The sequence below is a fragment of the Furipterus horrens genome, unplaced genomic scaffold (genome assembly GCF_987537825.1).
Source record: "Furipterus horrens unplaced genomic scaffold, mFurHor1.1.pri manual_scaffold_9, whole genome shotgun sequence".
Lineage (NCBI taxonomy): Eukaryota > Metazoa > Chordata > Mammalia > Chiroptera > Furipteridae > Furipterus > Furipterus horrens.
In genome coordinates this window covers 93,762,014-93,780,396 of record NW_028327179.1, presented here as the reverse complement: position 1 = coordinate 93,780,396, position 18,383 = coordinate 93,762,014, and the positions used below count along the sequence as shown (strand labels likewise).

At 35.8% G+C, this 18,383-nt stretch overlaps 1 protein-coding gene and 1 non-coding gene across 6 annotated transcripts in view; one reads left to right on the top strand and one right to left on the bottom strand.

The window, feature by feature from the left end:
• The window catches only part of LUC7L2 (LUC7 like 2, pre-mRNA splicing factor), a 68,764-nt gene that overhangs the window by 17,088 nt on the left and 33,293 nt on the right, over nucleotides 1-18,383 (bottom strand). For all 5 annotated transcript variants that reach the window (XM_090287574.1, XM_090287571.1, XM_090287570.1 and 2 more), the window contains 3 exons: nucleotides 10,179-10,277; nucleotides 6,220-6,330; nucleotides 2,327-2,470 (listed from right to left, as the gene is read on the bottom strand). In XM_090287574.1, coding sequence (XP_090143700.1) covers nucleotides 2,327-2,470; nucleotides 6,220-6,330; nucleotides 10,179-10,277 — 354 coding nt within the window. The remainder of the gene's footprint in view (nucleotides 1-2,326; nucleotides 2,471-6,219; nucleotides 6,331-10,178; nucleotides 10,278-18,383) is intronic.
• Nucleotides 9,547-9,648, top strand: LOC150002208 (U6 spliceosomal RNA). Its single transcript, XR_016513277.1, has one exon. It is a non-coding gene; the product is annotated as a U6 spliceosomal RNA (small nuclear RNA).

Genomic DNA, 18,383 nt, shown 5'->3' with positions numbered 1-18,383 from the left:
AGTCCAGGTGTGTAGCAGGCTATACCATCTAGGTTTGTTTCAGGTGCACTCTTGGTATTCACACAACAATGAAATCACCTAACAGAAAATTTCTCAGAAAGCATCCCCATTGTTACGCAACTGTATGTGAAAGCAAAGTACCACTGCTCACTGGCTTCATTAACTGGGAGTCTTTTGTGGAAATAAACTAGCTATAAAATACTTCTCATTTGAAAATCCATAATGTTCAATGTCTGGATTGATAAATTACATTTAAAAAACCCTAAACATTAAGAGATTAAAATGATCAAGAATGGTTGACGGGTGTATCTTTTTCCATCCTATTACCTTTAATCTGTCTTTATATTTAAAGTGGATTTCTTGTAGCTAGCATATAGCTAAATCTTGCTTTAAAAAAAATTCAACCTCACAATCTCTGCCTTTTAAATGCAATGTTTACACCATTTACATTTAATGAAATTATCTGTACACTGGTTTTAAATTTATCATCCTTATATTTATTATCTATCTCTATTTGTTGTTTGTTCCTTTCTTTCTGCCTTCTTCCCCCCACCCCCAAGATTTTATTTATTTTAGAGAGGGGAATGGAGGGAGAGAGGGAGAGAAACACTGATGTGACGAACATCAACTGGTTACCTCTTACATGGCCCCAACTGGGGTCCTGGCCTGCAACCCAGGTATATGTCCTGACTGGGACTTGAACCAGCAACCTTTTGGTTCATAGGCTGACGTTCAATCCACTGAGCCACACCAGCCAGGGTTTCCTGCCTTCTTTTTGATTAAGTATTTTTTAGGATTCCATTTTATTTCCACTATGAATTATACGTCTTTTCTTCCTCTAGGAGTTTATCTAGGGTTTAGAGTATACAACTTTAACTTAGAAAGCTAAAGAGGCTTTATTAATGTTAGACAAAGAAGATTTTAGAATAAAGGATATTATCAAGGATGAGGAAGGACATCTCAAAAATATAAAGGATTCAATTAATCAAAAAGACATAATAGTTCTAAATATATATTAACCTAATATCAGCTTCAAAATACATGAAACAAAAAAATGACAAAAGTGGAAAGAATAGACAAACCCCTAATTAGAGTTGGGAGACTTCACCACTCCTCTCAGTCAACAGAACAAGTAGACGGAAATCAATAGGATATAAAAAACTTGAACAAATCAACTATTTTGACTCAACTGACATTATACACATTTGTAACAAGGCAGAATATCATTCTTTTGAAGTGCAGATAAAACAATTCACCAGAGCCCTGGCTGGGTAGCTCAGTTGATTAGAGCATGGTCCCAGTACCCCAAGGCTGTGGGTTCAATCCCTGATCAGGGCACATGCAAGAATCAACCAATGATGAATAAATAAGTAGAACAACGTATCAGTGTTTCTCTCGCCCTCCCTTCCTCTCTCTCTAAAATCAGTAAAACAAAAAACAAATTCACCAGACAGTCCATATACAGGATTGCAAAAGAAGTACTGACATATTTAAGATGATATATTTAAGAGAAAAGAAATTGCACTGATGTTCTCTAACAACAAAATTAAATTAATATCAGTAACAAAAAAAAATGTGCAAAAAACACTAAATATATAAAAACTAAACACATTCCTAGATAACCCATAGGTCAAAGAAGAAAGCACAAGGAATACTAGCAAATACACAGTATCTTGAACTGAATTAAAATGAAAACCTGTGGGATGCAGCTGTAGTTGTGCTTAGATTAAATGGTCTAAAATCAATGACCTAAGCTTCCGCTTTAAGGCTGTAGTAACCAATTAACCCCAGGTGTGATGCAGCTAGAAGCAATAAAAACTACTGCAAAAGTGGAGAATATAATATCATATTAAGGTATTCAATTTTCTAAAAATCAAAATAGAATTTGGGCCAAACAAAACAGAGCTCTGTCTGTAGGATGTAGGATTTTAACCTGCACTGTGGCGAAGATGAGAAGCGTCTCTCAAAGTGCTAGCAGGCTACACTGAGGTGGGAAGAGAAGAGGGATGCCACAGTTGCGTGGGAGCAGAATGCGGGACAGGGTATCACAGTGATCAGGTATATGCAGTGTGTGCACGCATGTGCATCTGCTGTGACTAGCTAGCTAATTTTATTTACCGGAAATAAATTTCATCATATCAATGGCTCTAAGTTCCAAAAACCACTAATTCTGATACATAATCCACTAGTATGACATGAACTAATTAAAGATTTTTAAATTGCTTTAATTTTTAATAGTAATGACTTTTCAATATTCCCAGGCAAATATATGTTCTCTAAGTACAGATGCTAAAGCTCTGCACACCGACATTAAGAATTCTGTTACCTCTGCTTCTCTTTTCTTTGCCCGTGCTTTCTCTACTTCATCCATCACTTTCTGGGATTCTTCCACATTCCCTTCAGCTCCAAGTTGTTCCACCTTAGCCAACAATTTACCAATTTCTTCATTTAATTCATGAACACGTTCTGCCTAGAAATAAAAAGAAAAGAAAATCATGAATAAAAAGCAGAGAAAATATCAAAGTTCAAAATAGCTCAGAAATGCTGAGGAAAGACAAGTTATCTAAGGTGATATTAGTATAAATAACGTGTTTTGGGTTTTTTTGTAAAAACTTTATTTATTTTTAGAGCGAGGGGAAATAAGGGAGAGAGAGCAGGAGAGAAACATCACTCGGTTGCCTCTCCCATTTTGCCAACTGGGGACCTGGCCCACAACCCAGGCACGTGCCCTGAGGACTGGGAACTGAACCGGCAACCTTTCGGTCTGCAGGCCAGCATTCAATCCACTGAGCCACACCAGCCAGAGCAAATAATGCTTTCTGAGAATATCACAAATGAATACATGAACCATTAGGATGTTTTCGGCATGCCTTTACTTTGGTGAGGTCAGAAATACATCAGATCTCTAGGTAACTATTACTTTCCAACCTCTGCTGTGGCCGTGTATTCCAAGTATAAAATACTTTTTCTTCTCTAATCTGCACCTTTCTAAACCATCTCTTGCCATTTCCCCACTTAACAACAAAATCTATAGTTTCCCAAACTTGCCATGTTGTTTTCTGCCTGTGACTTAGCACATACTGTTCCCTACTTCTGAGATGTCTCCCCTTACCTCCCTTGCCTGCCTAGTGAATATCTATTCACACATCAAGACCCAATTTGAGTCTACTCTGTGAAGCGTTCCTGATCAATCACCATCTCATCTTCTTTAAAACACAGAAGCAGAGCCATACCCTCCTTTTGTGCTACCTCTGTGTCTTTTATGACAATTTATATACAGGAGTCCCTCGCTATATCGTGGTTCACTTATCATGGCCTCACTGTACCGTGGGATTTTTTTTAAAAATATTTAATTATTTATCACGGATTTTTCACTATATCGAGGGATTTTGCAGTACTGTATATGTATGTTGTTGAAGTCACGTAGGTTTAAGAGTGTAGAAAAAATGTAAGGTTCCTACTTCGCGGGGGGGTCTGGAATGTAATACCCATGATAAGTGAGGGAAGACTGTATATATATATATATCTCACACCGCTTTAAAGGTGGCTATCTATGTTTTCCATTTTGTATTTCTAAGGCCCAAAACACAGCATAAGCTCAAATATATGTTAAAGAAATAAAATGATGAATATTCTTTCAAGCAAAGATATGGCTTTAGAGTCCAACAGATCTCGCTTATGGCCAAATCTCAGTTACCAGGTTTGCCATTTTGGCCATATTACTTCACCTGATTCTACTTCCTCACCTGGGAAGTTGAGATCAGTATCTCACAAAGCTCTGAGAAATGAGAAAATGCGCCTTGTACACACATGCGCAGCACATTACTGATTCTTAGTATATTAGCATGGCACCTCTTCCCCCTTAGTCCATGTCTTTCCACTGGGATTAATTCTTGCCTTGGGATTTGATGTGCCTCCTCCTCCTACTCAGCAGCAGCAGCACCACCATAATCCTGGGAACCTAGTTCATTTCTTTTAATGGAACTTGATATATAGTCTTTACTTTGGCCACAAGTTAAGTATTTATCCTGTGTGATCAATTACATTAGCAAAGAAAATTCTAACTCGATAGATAGCCAGTCCCAACAAATAAGTGTGCCAATAATACTTACTTTTCAAATTTCTTTCAAAGATATTTGCCCCTCAAAGAAATTCCCAACTCCATGGTCATTACCTCTTTAACAAAGTGGGGTTTTTCCTTAAATACCTGCCATGGAATGATTGCATTAATGCCCCAAACTCTTCACCCTTCCTTGTTTCCATGCCCTTTGCTTTTCTACCGAGGATCATCATACCCTGAATCTGAACTTGGACACATAACTAACAGGCTTTGGTTAACGGTAGCAACATAACACAAGGGATGGCCTGAAAAGCGCTCACAGGACTGGGCTTGATGCTTCTGCACCTCTGCTCTCTCCATGAGAACATAGTTCAGCAGCCCCCAGCTGACTGGAAGACATGGGAGTAAGCCCATGGATTAACTGCCCAGTCAAGTTCAGCCTAAATCATTGACTGCAGACTCACGAGCTTAAAAAATACTTACTGTTCTCAGTCAGTGAGTTTTCAGGTAGTTTGTTAAACAGCATTTTTGTGGTGAAGGATAACCAATATTGCTTGGGGTCTAGCCAGCACTTGTGGATCCCTGTCAACCATGAGATAGTAGATACCTTGTACTTTAGGATGCCCATCTCGATAGTCTCCATCTTTAGAGAACTTCTCAGAAAAAGCTCACTGAAAGTAACCCTTTTCTCAAATAAGGGCATTCCTTTTCCTTTGTACATACATACCTAAGCACAATAGTTAATGCTATTATTTGAACTCTATCTGGGTAACTGATTCCATTCTGCATTTTCACAGAATGTACCAGACTATGTTAAATGATACAGAATGATATAACGTAGTTATCAAACCAACAGGATGCAACATATGGACCTTTTTTGGACTCTAATTGGATCATACCAACTACATAGGAGAAATAAACACACTGTAAATATAATATAAAAAATTGTTAACTTTATGAATATTATTGTGTGGTTGTATTTTAGGGATGAAATAATATGACACCTAGGATTTGCTTATAAAAATAATGAAACAACAGAAAGGTGGTAGAGCTTTGAATTCACTGGGATTCATTGTACTCTTCTCTCTACTTTTTGTATGTAAGTTCACAACAAAACTAGTGAATAAAATACACAAAACTCAACAGTTAGAAAATGAACATTCCATTTGGAAAATGGACAAAAGTCACACAGACATTACACTGAAGAGGATATACAGATGGCAAATAAACATGTCAAAAAAAATGTCCAAAGTCATTACTCATCAGGAAAATGCAAACTGAAACCACAATGAGAGATCACAATGCACCTTTGAAAATAGAAAAATTAAAAGGGACATCACCACATGCTGGCATAAATGTGGAGAAAGGGGTCACTAACACATTGCTGGTAGGAATGTAAAATGGTTCGGAAAAAAGTTAAGCACTTGTTTTCAAAACTAAAAATGACTTTACCATATAACTTATCAATTGCACTCTTGGGTATAATTTATCCCAGAGAAATGAGAACTTATGTCCACACAAAAATCTGTACATGGATGTTTACTGCAGCTTTACTGGTATTAGATAATAAACTGAAAATTACCGAAATGTCACCTTTAATATGGGAATGATTAAACTGCAGTATATCATATCATATCAGAAACAAAAGGGAATGAGCTACTGATACAACATCTTATATGAATCTTAAATTGTGCTAAGTAAAAACAGACAATCTTAAAAGGATACATACTGCATGAGTCCATTTATGTAGTATTATTAGGCGAAGTAATAATTATAAACATGGAAAATAATTATAAAGATGTTATGTGGCTACAAAGGTTAGGTAACAGGAGGGAATCTTGTGATGATGCTACAGTTAAATGCAATTATGGCAGTAATTATCCAAGTTACACATGTAATGAAGTTGCATAGCTACAAACACATACAACCTAAGTGCATGCATTAATGGGTAAAATCTGAATAAAATGCAAGGACTGGAGCAGTTACTAACTTCTTGGCTTTGATACCATACTACAGCTGTGTAAGGTATGTTAACATAAGGAAGAGTACATAGAATTTCCTGCATATGTCATTGCAAGCTCCTGTGAGTGTAATTCTCCAAATAAAAAATTAAAAGTTGAAACTATATTTTGTATTATTGGAAAGACTAAAATTCTTACCTTTGCTGCCACTTCAGCACTAATCTCTTCTTGAGTTTCTGCCAATCTTTTCTTAGCTACTTCTGTTCTTCGATCGCAATCTGCAATGAATGACTGCAGATGATCCATAGCCTACAAAGTTTAAAAGACAATTACTGCCAGAAAAAAAATTAACGTTGTTCAGAAATACCTTTACTCAAAAATTACACTTTTTAGAAATGTTAACTATGGAAGTAAAAATATAACAGAAGGTTTAATTATGATTCAGAAATATTATTCATCACCTATCAAATTGGGAAAGAGTAAATGGAAATAATACTCGCTGAAGGAAGCATAAACCAGTGCAGCCTTTATAAAAAGGCAATACAGTAATTGGTAGCAAATGCCTTAAAAATGTCCCCCCACTTTAGCAATTTTATTTTCAGAAATTTGTTTTAAGTAATCAGGTAAATGAAAAAATTAGTATTCAAAGATGTTCTTCATAGTGTTATACTTAATAATGAAAAGTTACAAATATCTTAAATATCCAAAAACATGTAAAAATTTTTATATTTAGCCATTAAAAAACGTTTATAATAGAACACTTTAGGACACAAGAAAATATTCATGATTCACTTATAAAAAGTTACGAAATGGTACATGTAATCAGATCCCAACTTTGTAAAATAAAGCAGCAAACAAACAAAAAAGGGGAGGTGAGAGCATACATATAATGTTAAGAATAATTATTTCTGAGTATATGAATATGTGACAGTTTTTCAAATTTTCCAAAATGAAAATGTTATAGGAAAAATTGAGAATTTTATCAGTGTTGCATTGCAAAAATCCACTTCACTATTTATATAAAATACATCTGTCAGGTATATAGTAATATGTCTATTATTAGATAACAGTTCATTTAAAAGTAAATTTAAAATTTATTCCCAAGTTAAGCATTTTGGACTTTCACCTTATAATACAAAAATACAGCTAATTTAAAACATAAGCATTTTCGTTAAAAATACAGTAGTCCCTCTCTATATCGCAGTTCACTTATTGTGGCCTCACTGTATCGCGGGATTTTTAAAAATATTATATTTAATTATTTATGGTGGATTTTTTGCTATATCGCGGGATTTTGCCATACTGTATATGTATGTTGTTAAAGTTACGTAGGTTTAAGAGTGTAGAATATGTTTAAGAACATAAGTAGTGTTTATAAAAGTGTGGAAAAGGTTAATAAGGGAGTGGAAAAGGTTAATAAGGGACTGGGAATGGTTTATAAGTGTGTGGGAAGGGTTTATAAAGCCTTAAAATATATATAAATACTAAAATAAATGTAAGGTTCCTACTTCGCAGATTTTCACCTATCGCGGGGGGGTTCTAGAACATAATACCTGCGATAAGCGAGGGAATACTGTATAAATTTACTCAGCACATACTGAATTGTAAAAATGGTTAGTTAACCCAAGAATTTCTTGAAAGTGAAAAGCAGGACAGCTCACCTAAAGCCTTTTTTCTGTGAGGGTTAAAAAACAAAAACAAGAAACTACTTAACTTTTTTAATTAAAAATTTTCTCTTTAAAATTACAACAGAAATCTATCAAAGTTTCCTTATGGGAAGAGAAAAGTGGCATCTCAAAGCACTGAGAGAGAAAAGATGAACTAATCAATAAATAGTACTGGGTCAACCAAGTAGCTATCTGGAAAAAGAAAGCTGTATCTATACCTCAATTCCTTAGAGCAGAATAAATTCAAGTTGGATCAAAGATTTAAGTGCATAAAATGAAGCCATAAAAATACTAGAAAAAAACATGGGAGAGAATTCATCACCTCAGAATAGGAAAGGCCTTTTGAATTAATCCAATATAGATTTTTTAAAGATTAATAAGTTAGACAACAATACAAATATTCTGCAAGGCCCATAACCATCAAAAGAAAAATAGGAAAAAAACCTGCAAAATATTACCTGAGGGAAGGGACTAATTTTCAGTATGTAAATAGTTAGTACAAATCAACTAGAAAAATGTTGATATCTAAGATTAGCCAATAGCCAAAAAATAACTGTACATCGTAAGTTAGCTGACGAGGAAATATATATGAAATATGTTCAAACTCACTCATAAAAGAAATGCAAATTAAAACTTCACTTATATTCCACATTTCACCTACGCAAGTTGCAAAGATCTTGACAACACACTATGTGGCCATATGGTAAATAGATAATCTCATACGAGGCCTGTCCTAAGAAGTCCAGCCATTGTTAATATAACAAGAACAGTTTGCACAACATGGATGTAACCTGGCAGCCAAGGGGATTGGACTGGAATGCGCATGCGTGAACAATGATGACTTCACTGTACCAGTCAGTGGGGGCGGTAGACGCCCGTTAAGTGAACATGTGCCTGTGCACTGTGTAGCAAAATGACTGAATAAGTACAACATCAGATTTTGCACTAAGCTTGAATATTCCTCTGAGGAAACTATTCGGATGACTCAGAAGGCTGCAGCTATGGGCAACTGGTGACTGGCAGCTTTATCATGACAACGCTTCTGCTCATGCATCGCGTCTTATGAAGAGTTTTTTGGTGCAACATCAAATCACCCAGGTGACTTGGCTCCCCTACAGCCCAGAGTTGGTGCCCTGTGACTTCTGCCTTTTCCCCAAACTAAAATCGCCTTTGAAAGGGAAGAGATTTCAGACCATCAATGAGATTCAGGAAAATACAACAGGGCAGCTGATGGCGATTAGGAGAACTGTGTGAGGTCCCAAGGTACCTACTTTGAAGGGGCTTGGGGCATCACTGTCTTATGTACAGTGTTTCTTGTATCTTCTTCAATAAATGTGTCTATTTTTCATATTACATGGCTGGATATTTTCTGGACAGACACCACTGGTAGGAGTATAAATTAATAATTCTTATGGACAGCAACTTGGCAAAATCATTCTTTGACTCAGTTATTCTATTTCTAGAAACTCATTCTATACATTTAATAGAAAAAGACGGAAAATAACCTAAACATCCACACCCTTACAGCCAGATGATAGTAAATTTCTGCTGACCCGATTACTTTAAGGTGTTTCCCCCAATTCTTCCAGCTCCATAATAAATTATATTTATATAAACGGTTTCCATTTCCATTAACAGAAATTCTTGGAAATTCAGAGAAGTAGATGGGGAGGCCTATTCACTGCTTTAACTCTCAAACCAAATAAAACACCTATTACCGCACTGATAAAAAGTATCTCATTTATGCTCACCAGTATGTTTTATGTAATGCGGATTGGTATATTTTATGTAAATACAAAAAAAAGTTTCCATATTTTTTAATCCAATTCTCATTTTTGTGGGGGGAAATAAAAACAGTGTTCCCTTTAGCGGCACATATACCAAAACTGGTATGATACAGAGATTAGAATGACTCCTGGACAGGGATGACATGCAAGTTTGCAAAGCGTTCCATACTTTTTAAAAAGAAAAAAGATTAAAAGAAAGAACAACCTGATATAGTCAGATTTAGAGTTCCTCAGATACCTAAATGGTATCTCCTCTAATGTCTTCTGTTAGTTTTACATAAAAAACATTGTCCTTAATATGCTCCCTCTCTATGTGTATATTTACATAAACAAAAACATGAACATAAAAATTCAGATTATTAAAAAGCCTTATATGAACTAGAAATTAGTTGTTTATATTTGCTTGAATTGATACTTCCTTAATCATTGCAACTTTTAGGGAAGAATATGCTTAATTTTCAAAAGACTACGAGTATATGAATTGCATTACTTTTACATATTTTCTTAACATACCCAGTTTCACTTTGTATTTCCTAAAAATGTTGTTAGTCAAGAAGTCTACGATCTTACTTAATTTAGTACTGTCCTTCATATAAGCACAAATATAATTTGCTAAGAGCATTTCCTAGTAAGAGAAATTAATACATATTAAAAATGTTTTACTGTGAAAGATAATCTAATTCATCAAAGCAAAATGACATACATCAAGTTCAAAGAAAAAATCTTGTTCTTTGGATGCAATTTCATAATCCGCTCTTAAAGCCAGGTCATGGACTTTCAGACATTCTCCAAGATCCATTCTCTATGAAGGGAAAAAGAAAAGGTACATATTATTTAAACAGAAAACATATTTTTCAAAAATTCACTGATAACCACAGTACTCTTCAGAATATTTATTAAATATACAGATGCTTCCTTGTTTATGGACATTCAAATTACAAAATTTCATAAACAAGTATTAAAATTTGGCACCAGAACAAAAGGTGTCAATTCTACCCACCAACAGATGGGAACAATGACCACTTTTGTACTTAAGAACAAACAGACAAGAAAAAGCCTCTCAGAATCTGAACAAAGCTGGAGAAAAGCTCTTAGCAACCACGTGGGTAAGTGTATAACAAAGGATAGGATCATTAGTTCTGTATACTACCTCACGTTAAAAATGATAGTGTATTCACTGGATTTAAGATTGTCACAAAGACTGCCAGACCAGATAACATTTAAAAGAAACATGAAATTTATAAATAACTATGGATGAGCAAAAAATTCGACAAATTTAAAAATCTACTCATCAAGACTAAGGCTTCCAGTGTGGCATGACTGAGATAAATTAACTTTCAGGAGACAGTAGGAGCAAACTGACAAACCTTACTGAAGGCTGGTTTTAAAAGCAAACCCTCTCTCCTCCAGAAGACACATTCTGTGTGCTAACACATTTCGAATATAAACTAGACAAAATGTCTCAAAACCAAGCTATACAAAAAAGCCGGAAAACAGAAGTAATTAACTGAAGAATCAAGAGATGAAGAACTTCTCAGTATGCAATACAATTGGATTATATGGCCCCAAGGGACTCCATGGAGTCAGATTTAACTCTCTCAATGTAAGAAAATACCTTCTAATGAATGACCAGAGCTTTCCAAAGATGGACTAAGCTTCTCAGGGGTTACTGAATTACCAGATAAATGAGAAATTCAAACAGTTTAGACAACCATTTTTCTAGGATATTGAAGAAAGAATTCCACCATCAGGCAGCTTTTATTCTTCCAACTCTGAGGTTTCATGACTACCTAAAAAACATCGTCTCTGTAAAACTCTATTGCCTCAGTTCTTAATTATGTAAAGGAACAAATGGGAAAACATAAGTAAACAATGTCCTCAAAGTTATCCTCTGGGAAATTATAAGGAATATTCGCTACTATTAAAGAAGCCCTCACCACAGTAGCAGCCCTGAAGTACCACTGTGCTGCTGAGCATGTGGTGCTTTTCCAGGCCCCCCGGCTTACTCTCATTCATTAGTCTATGGGTTAACAAATCAAGATTTCCAGTAACAATAAATAGCAACCGAAACTTTCTATAGACAGGTAGAAATTCAAAGCTTCTTATTAAGCAACATTTATTGAGAAAAGGCCATAGGAAGAAACTTTAGTATTTTTTTTAAAAGATCTTATCTATCTACTTTCAGAGAGGGGAAGGGAGGGAGAAAGAGAGGGAGAGAAACATCATTGCGCTTGAGCGCCCCCAACTGGGGACCTGGCCTGCAATCCAGGAACATGCCCTGACTGGGAATCGCGAATGGCGACCCTTTGGTTCGTAGGCCGGTGCTCAATCCACTGCGCCATACTAGTTTAATATTCTTTTGAAAATGCAGGAAAATAAGACTAGAATGAACAAAGTTAATGGCAAAAGAATGTTAACGTCTTTGCTACAACGACCAATTGGCTTCTTAATTTCTATCATAAAACAGTAATCATTCCAACAACTCCCTACGCATTTGTATGTAATATTGCCATAGCTATTAGTTGCTCATGGGAGGTGATACTTACTTCATAAAAAGTTAAGATGTCACAGTTGGAAATACCTTTGATCCAGTGCAGTGATTCTCACCTGGATCCAGGGACCTTTTAAATAATACTGATAAAAGCTTTTGAAAAAAGGCTTCTCCTCCCCAAAGATTGAATTATAAAAGGCTCCCAGGGGTTTTGAATGTGTACTTACTAGAAAAACTGGCAGACTGATTTCTAATCTAACAAATATCACTCCCACTTTATCATGCTAATTCCAATTATTTCACTAACTTATCTTTTAAGATTTTTAGATAACATACTCCCAACATCTAAAAGCACTCTGCACACAGATCTCCCTTATCTTTTATTCTCTTATTAACTGTTCCCAATCTGTTCTCAACAAAAACTTAAAAGCAACATATTTTCTTGCTTCACTGTTTAATCTAAAAATCTATTGCCTCATACCCTTCGGCAGGAATTCTAGGTTTTCCCCCATGCTATCTTTAAAGTTACATCACACAACCAACCAAAGGAAGAAAAGCAACTAGGTTGGTCAAGAACAAAATGAACACCATAAAGGACAAAATTATACCACTGTGTAAGGGGTAAAGTTTTGGTGGGAGTAGCGTTAAAGGGAATATATGTCTTGGGGCGGGGTTGGGGGGGAAATTTGTAGAAGGGGGAAAGATTTATTGACTTGTTAGAATATGAGCTCCACAATGACAATAATATGTCTCTGCTTTATCTACTACGTCACTGTACCTGGTATATAGGAATAGTTAATATTTGTTGAATGAACCATTCTGGGAAAGAGGGCAGAGGTGAACACTTGACACAGGAGGCCCTGGACTTAACAAGCAAGGGTAGTCAGGATGCAACCCAGGACAAACTGGTCTGAGCTCTGGAAGGTCATCTCAGCCTCATCTTGGGTTGTCTCTTTTGCTTGGACTCCTTTCCCTAAGAGTTTCCTGCTGTTGCTCTCTTTTTTCCTAAGTGTTCTCTTCCAGGAGGCAGATGACTTGGGCTTTTCACTATTCTGGGCGCCTCCAACTTTTACGGTCTAGCCTGGCTCACCACAGATTTTGGGCCAAAGTCCTAGAAGAAAGGGCCTAGATAATATTTACTTTACCCTGTCCAGACAATGGCGATTAAGCATCTATTGTGGCATTGTGCCGCTCAGGAGTATTTAAAATAAAAAACAAACAAGCAAGCCAAAATAAAACCCAACAATTCCCTATCATTGTAAAAGTGAGTGAAGGGAAAGTGTGCCTGCGGTAATGGTCTCTGAGACCATAGTCATCTTATTAAAAATCAACCCTAACTTCATCACTGATGCGCAACAGTACTGTGACACTGAGTGCACAGGTGTTTGCTGCTGCAGCTTCTCTTTTGAAACGAGTGAGCTTCAAATTGAACAAAATAAAATGTTTAGTTACTTTCACTTAAAATGACTTTGTGATTAAAGCCACATGAAGAGTTTTGTGTTTCTTTTTTGTCTTTTTCAATTACAGTTGTCCCATTTTTCCCCCATTGCTTCCCCCCACCCAAGAGTTTTATATTTTTAAATTTAATAAGTAATTTATTTTGTAATTAATTTTTTCCTATAATTTTGTTCTTGATATTTTAACTAATAGACATTCAAGTTTTTAGACTGTAAATGGGAAAAAATACAGTGAAACCTTGGTTTTCGAACTTAATTTGTTCTGGAAGCCTGTTTCGAGAAGCAATTTGTGAAAAAACCGATTCATTTTCTTCTTTTTAGAAATATAGGTATCGGCGTGAAAGGGTTGGTGGGTTGAGAACAGAAGTTTTGTTTGACAACCGAGACATTTTCTCCGTGAACAAGCTGATCGAGAACCGAACTGTTTGAGAACCAAGACAGACGTTCAAGAACTGAGGTTTGACTGTTTTAATGGATAAATTCAGTTCTGTATTTTGTCTTCTCCATCCTCAATCCATTTCCTGAAGTCTTGATCAAACAGCTACACCTGATATTGATAACTTCCACTCTTAAGAGCATTTGATACCATTTTACTGTTTAACAAAGTTGATTCTGTTAAGTGCTTTTTAATTATTCTTTGGAAATTCCAAAAGTGAATGTTATCTCCCAAATGACCTCTAAGCTTCCTGAGAAAAATGGTTTATTTCTCTTCTTTTTCCATCCTACATAAAAAACCAGGTTTTGGACAACCCATGATTATTAAATAAATTTGAAGATTTGACTAAGAAACTGTACTTTAAGAACTTGAGGAAACAATGAATAACTATGTATAGATAAATAGACAATAAAATTTAACAATGGTGTTTTTGATCTAAAAAATTAGAAACATTTTAAGAGTCTAGCAACAGGGGTTTGACTAAATGAATTATAAAATAGCCACATGACACATTACAGAGCCATTGGAAAAATGTTCTTGATGCTAAGTGGAGAAAAAATGGCAAATACAGACATAATAAAATGTCTTTTAAAAAAATCCTCACCAGAGACAATGTTCATTGACTTTTAGAGAGAGGGGGAGGGAGGGAGAGACAGAGAGAAAGAAAAAGAGAAACATCAATGTGAGAGAGAAACATAAATCAGCTGAGCTGCCTCCTGTACTTGGCCCGACTGAGGACTGAACCCACAACCTAGGTATGTGCCCTGATGCTGCAACCCTTTGGTGTACGGGATGATGCTCCAACCAGCTGAGCCACCCAGCCAAGGCAAAATGCCATTTTTGTAAATTCAGATACAGACATTACTGCGATGTTGGTTTGCATGAACTTTTTTATATTGGTTAAATTAAATGCAACGAGCATGTATTATTCTTACAGTCAGAAAGCCAATAAAGCCACTTGGTTTTGGAGGGAAATACTGAAAATTATACATCAAAATCAACAAATAATATTTCAGTAGAGCAAATCAAAAGGCTGACTTGCATGTTTGAGTGTACTGCCTCGTGTAAATAGATGGCAGTAATACCAATGAATAGTACAGTGATAGAAACCAGACACAGTAACAGCCCCAACCACTTGTAAATATTCTTGCTTTGTTATGTTAGCACATTTGCTCAGTTCTATAAGCTAAATCCCAAAGGGAATTATAAAACAGTATGAGAATATAATTCCTATATCAAAGAGTTTATATTATCAATTAAAAAAAGATATTAAACCTAATTAACAGTTACAAAAGTACACACAAGGATTTCATTGCCATGGTGTACAACAAAAATAAACACACAAAAATTGACATATTTATTACATAAATAATGTAGGAAACAATAATATTATGAAATAGTATGCAGGCATTTAAAAAATATATATATAGACCAATGATACAAAAACTTCTCTAAAACAAATCAAAAAATTTAAATAATGTAATGCCTTTGTTAAAACACACATGCTCGACTGTAACTGCACACAAGAGTAAAACTGACAAGGTTTTGGCCTGGGAAGGAGGCTATGTTAATGGGAAATACTCATGTTAAGGCTATACTGCCTAATAAACAGACTGAGCACTGAACAACTCAGAAGACCCCCTTTTACCTCTAATTTTTTAAATATTAAATTAGGGTAACACTGGTTAATAACATTATATAAATATCAGGTGATGGCTTTATAATACATCTTTGCACTCTATGGTGCGCTCACCACCGACATCTGTTCTGCTCTCTCCCCTTGTATTTGACCCCCTTCGCCCTCTTCATCCTCCTGACCCCTCCCCCTTTGGTAACCATCCTTCTGTTGTCTTTATCTATTAGGGATTTTTGTTTGTTCATTTCTTGCTTTTTGTTTTACAACCCACATGAGTGAAACCACATGACTTTTATCCTTTTCCATCTGACTTATTTCACTTCAAAAATAAAAAATAAATGAGACTGCATCAAACCAAAAAGCTTCTGCACAGAAAAAAAAACCATCAACAAAATAAAAAGGCAACCAACCAAATGAGAGAAGATATTTGCAAATGATACCTCTGAGCGGAGCTAATATCCAAAATATATAAAGAACTCATACACTTCAACAACAATAAACAAACATTCTGATTAAAAAATGGGCAGAGAGCCTGAATAATTTTTCCAAAAAAGACATAGAGATGGGCGAACAGATACATGAAAAGATGCTCAACATAACTAGTTATAAGGGAAATGCAAACCCAAACCACACTGAGACACCACTGAACACCTGTTAGAATGGTTATTATTAATAAGACAAGAAATAAGTGTTGGGAAGAATAAGGGGAAAAAAGGAACCCTCATGCACTGCTGGTGGGAATGTAAATTGGTGCAGCCACTATGAAAAACAGCATAGAGGTGTCTCAAAAAAGTAAGAACAGACCTACCATATGTATGACACAGTAATTCCTCTTCTGGGTATCCCTCTGAAAAACTTGAAAACACTTATTTATAAATATGTATGTATCCCTATGTTCACTGCAACACTATTCACGGTGGCCAAGTCACAGAAAACCTAAGTGTCTGTCAACCGATGACTGAATAAAAAAGACGTGGTACATAAAAATATACATATTTTTGAAAAAGAGATGTGGTACATATACAATGAAATATTGTACTACTCAGCCATAAAAGATGAAATACTGCCATTTGCAACAACATGGATGGAGTATTAAGATAAGAGAAGTCACTCAGAGGAAAAAGAACTTTTACTTATTATCAGTTTAACTCAGAAACACTTAATCTCTCTGAACATCTCTTTTCTCAAGTGCTTCAGGGCTGCTGTATAGATCCATTACAGACTCGGCCTAGATTGTGGAAGACATGTGCAGCATGCTTGCCTATTTTGACTAAAATGACATACATTTTATGAGATGATAAAACCTGTTTTAGAAGCATTAACACCATGTTCCTGGATGGACTGACAAGAAGAAAGAGAGCAAGGGCAGGAGAGGCTATTAGGGCAAACCGAAATAAAGCCAGTAAGGGTCAGACAGCAGAGGAAAGAGATAGGAGATGATGGAGGTAAAACAGAACGCTGAAAGCCTTTTAAAGACAGGAAGGAGCTCTGAAATCATCAAGTCCATCACTAAGTTTGTACAAATATGTAAATCTAGGCTCAGAGAAGTCATAAGATCATAAGCTAGTAAGAGCAGAGTAAAAATTTGTATCCAGTCTTTCATATAGCTCAATACTCTTTCAATAACACAATGATTCTCAATCAACAGGTTTTAACTAAATGGAAATGAAGTGCAGAAGAAAAAGTCTAGAGTCTTACCAAGGCTTCAAGTATTTCAAACACGAGCAAACAATGATGCCACTAAGAGAACTACTTAAATCAAATAGGAAGAGTTGATCTGTGAAGTAAAATGTTTTGTTTTGGACACGATGATTTGGATTTCACATATTTCTCTTGGAGTTACAGTTCAAGTATTTTTCTAGGAGACCCTCATTAACAAATCATAAGAGCAGCTCGGACTCTGACCTCCATGGGTCAACGGATTAACAAAGGAGACAATGAAAAGTATTTCTAAAAAACAGCATCACTGCAAGATCACAGTGCACCACCAAAGAAAAATTTAATGAGGGAGAAGGTAAAGAAGAATGACTGGGAATAACAGTATAAATTTCAACAAAATGTCTTAATAATGTAAATAGGAACTTTCATCATTCTTAAGACTTTAAAACAAAACTCTTCTCGGTAATTTTATTTAACATTTTTTAAAAACCACCTTCATTAGTGCAATAGTTCTTTTCAATTAACCTGGTTTCAATTCTACCATGTACTTGTATTCCTTAGTTGTTTAAAATGACATTCTTCCCATTTGTCTTTTTATTACATTTTCTTACATTATTTTAAGAGCCTCAAGTAAAAGAGAGAGGTGACAGACATCAGAAAGTGACAAATAATAATCTAGACACAGCAGAAAGACAGCAAGGAATAGAAAATAGACAGCAATATTGGTGAAGTACCAGAAGAAATACACACCAGCTGGAGAGAAAGCGAAACCCACGGCAGCATGGAAGCGAGAAGGGAACACACAAACCCTGGCCCAGCACGGGACCCGTCCCTAAGCCGCCCCCATGCCAACGCTTTCTCTAAAACACAAATCAGCTCTATACTCTGATCTTCACTTCTCGAACATTCGCTTTCCTCCTTCCTCATATTTTTAAAATCTCTCTTCCATCCAGGTTCAACGCCTGCTTCAAAGCCTAGCTTGAGAGCGAGAGAAAGCCGACTGTAGTATGAAAACGGCTGCCAAACAACAAAAACTGCAACGTATGAGTTTTGGTTATGCGCTACTGTCTTAAAACAAAGAGTAAGATTTTTCTTTTCTAATTACAATCCTAGTGCTCAAAACAAGTCACATGTGAGGGATGAAGAGGACTGGGCACCTTGTGCATGCACAAAGTAGTTCCTGCCGTTCTACTACTTCCCCAATTTTTACCAGGCGCTTGTTCCAACCC